General features: G+C 51.3%; 1 protein-coding gene across 1 annotated transcript in view; it reads left to right on the plus strand.

Moving 5' to 3' along the window:
- LOC131735012 (V-type proton ATPase 116 kDa subunit a 3-like) overlaps positions 1-1494 on the plus strand; it is a gene marked incomplete at its 3' end in the record, with an annotated part of 3765 nt that extends 2271 nt beyond the window's left edge. Inside the window, 2 exon segments of the mRNA XM_059021505.1 lie at positions 1-379; positions 1282-1494. The exon segment at positions 1-379 is cut by the window's left edge and continues 2271 nt beyond it. Coding sequence (XP_058877488.1) covers positions 1396-1494 — 99 coding nt within the window.
- Between the last annotated feature and the right edge of the window lie 371 nt (positions 1495-1865).

Here is a 1865-nt window from a genome sequence, read left to right on the forward strand (position 1 = left end):
AGTATTGATGATCTCTCTCTCGTCTCCCTCTCTCGTCTCCCTCTCTCTCAGTATTGATGATCACTCTCTGTATTGATTGGGTATTGATTTTCTCTCTCCCTCCCTCTCTCTCAGTATTGATGATCACTCTCTGTATTGACTGGGTATTGATTTTCTCTCTCTCTCTCTCTCTCTCTCTCGTCTCCCTCCCTCTCTCCCTCTCTCTCAGTATTGATGATCACTCTCTGTATTAACTGGGTATTGATTTTCTCTCTCTCTCTCTCTCTCTCTCTCTCTCTCTCTAGCTATCACAAGTCGCGTGTACCCTTACCCGCAGAGCGACGAGGAGAGGCACGAAATCCTGCAAGGACTTGAAACCAGGATTCAGGAAACCAAATCCGTGAGAGACTCTGCACTCTGTGCTTCCACTGCGGGGAGACTTCTTAACAAGCTTCCCATCATCCCTCACTGTCGCCACTGGTGCTGAGGCATGCTGGGAGCTGTAGTTTTTTTTATTGTGATTCTTGCAGTCCTGATCATTTTAGTGACTGCCTCTATAAAGAACTGCTGCCTATATACAGCACTACAGCTCCCATCATCCCTCACTGTCGCCACTGGTGCTGAGGCATGCTGGGAGCTGTAGTTTTTTTTATTGTGATTCTTGCAGTCCTGATCATTTTAGTGACTGCCTCTATAAAGAACTGCTGCCTATATACAGCACTACAGCTCCCATCATCCCTCACTGTCGCCACTGATGCTGAGGCATGCTGGGAGCTGTAGTTTTTTTTTATTGTGATTCTTGCAGTCCCTGATCATTTTAGTGACTGCCTCTATAAAGAACTGCTGCCTATATACAGCACTACAGCTCCCATCATCCCTCACTGTCGCCACTGATGCTGAGGCATGCTGGGATCCGTAGTGTTTTTTAGTGTGAATCTTGCATTCCTGATCATTTTAGTGACTGCCTCTATAAAGAACTGCCGCCTATATACAGCACTACAGCTCCCATCATCCCTCACTGTCGCCGCTAATGCTGAGGCATGCTGGGAGCTATAGTTTTTTTTTTAAGTGTGATTATTCCAGTCCTGATCATTTTAGCAACACTTCCTCCACCGCGCCTTGCATTAAAGGACTACAGCTCCCATCACCCCTTGTCATGACCGCCAGTGCTGTGGCATGCTGGGAGCCGTAGTTTTGCACTGTGATTCCTTCCAGTTCCTCGTCCTCGTATTCCCTGTGTGATTTTTTTTTTTTGATCGTGTTGCCGTCCCCTTCCCCATCCCGTCCCCCCTGTCCCCGCAGGTCCTGTGTGAGACAGAGGATTTCCTGCGGCAGGTCTTGCTCAAGGCTGTCCAGTCTCTGCCTGGCTGGTCGGTCCAGGTACAGAAGAGCAAAGCCATCTACCTGGTCCTGAACATGTGCAGCGTGAGCGTGACGGACAAGTGCCTCATCGCGGAGGTGTGGTGTGCAGTGAGGGAGCTGCCCAGACTGACGCAGGCCCTGCGGGAGGGGTCGGTGAGTGTGTGTCTGTCTGTGTGTCCGTCGCGGAGGTGTGGTGTGCAGTGAGGGAGCTGCCCAGACTGACGCAGGCCCTGCGGGAGGGGTCGGTGAGTCTGTGTGTCTGTCTGTCTGTCTGTCTGTCTGTCCGTCGCGGGGGGTGTGGTGTGCAGTGAGGGAGCTGCCCAGACTGACGCAGGCCCTGCGGGAGGGGTCGGTGAGTCTGTGTGTCTGTCTGTCTGTCCGTCTGTCTTTCTCTCCTCTCCCCTCCATTTTATCTCTGTGTATTGAATGGCTGTCTCTCTCTCTCTCTCTTTCTCTCTCTCTGTCAGCTGCACAGTGGCTCAGGCTCCAGTCTGTGTGACTCTGTATTGATTATCTCTCTGTGT

The sequence above is a fragment of the Acipenser ruthenus genome, unplaced genomic scaffold (genome assembly GCF_902713425.1).
Source record: "Acipenser ruthenus unplaced genomic scaffold, fAciRut3.2 maternal haplotype, whole genome shotgun sequence".
Lineage (NCBI taxonomy): Eukaryota > Metazoa > Chordata > Actinopteri > Acipenseriformes > Acipenseridae > Acipenser > Acipenser ruthenus.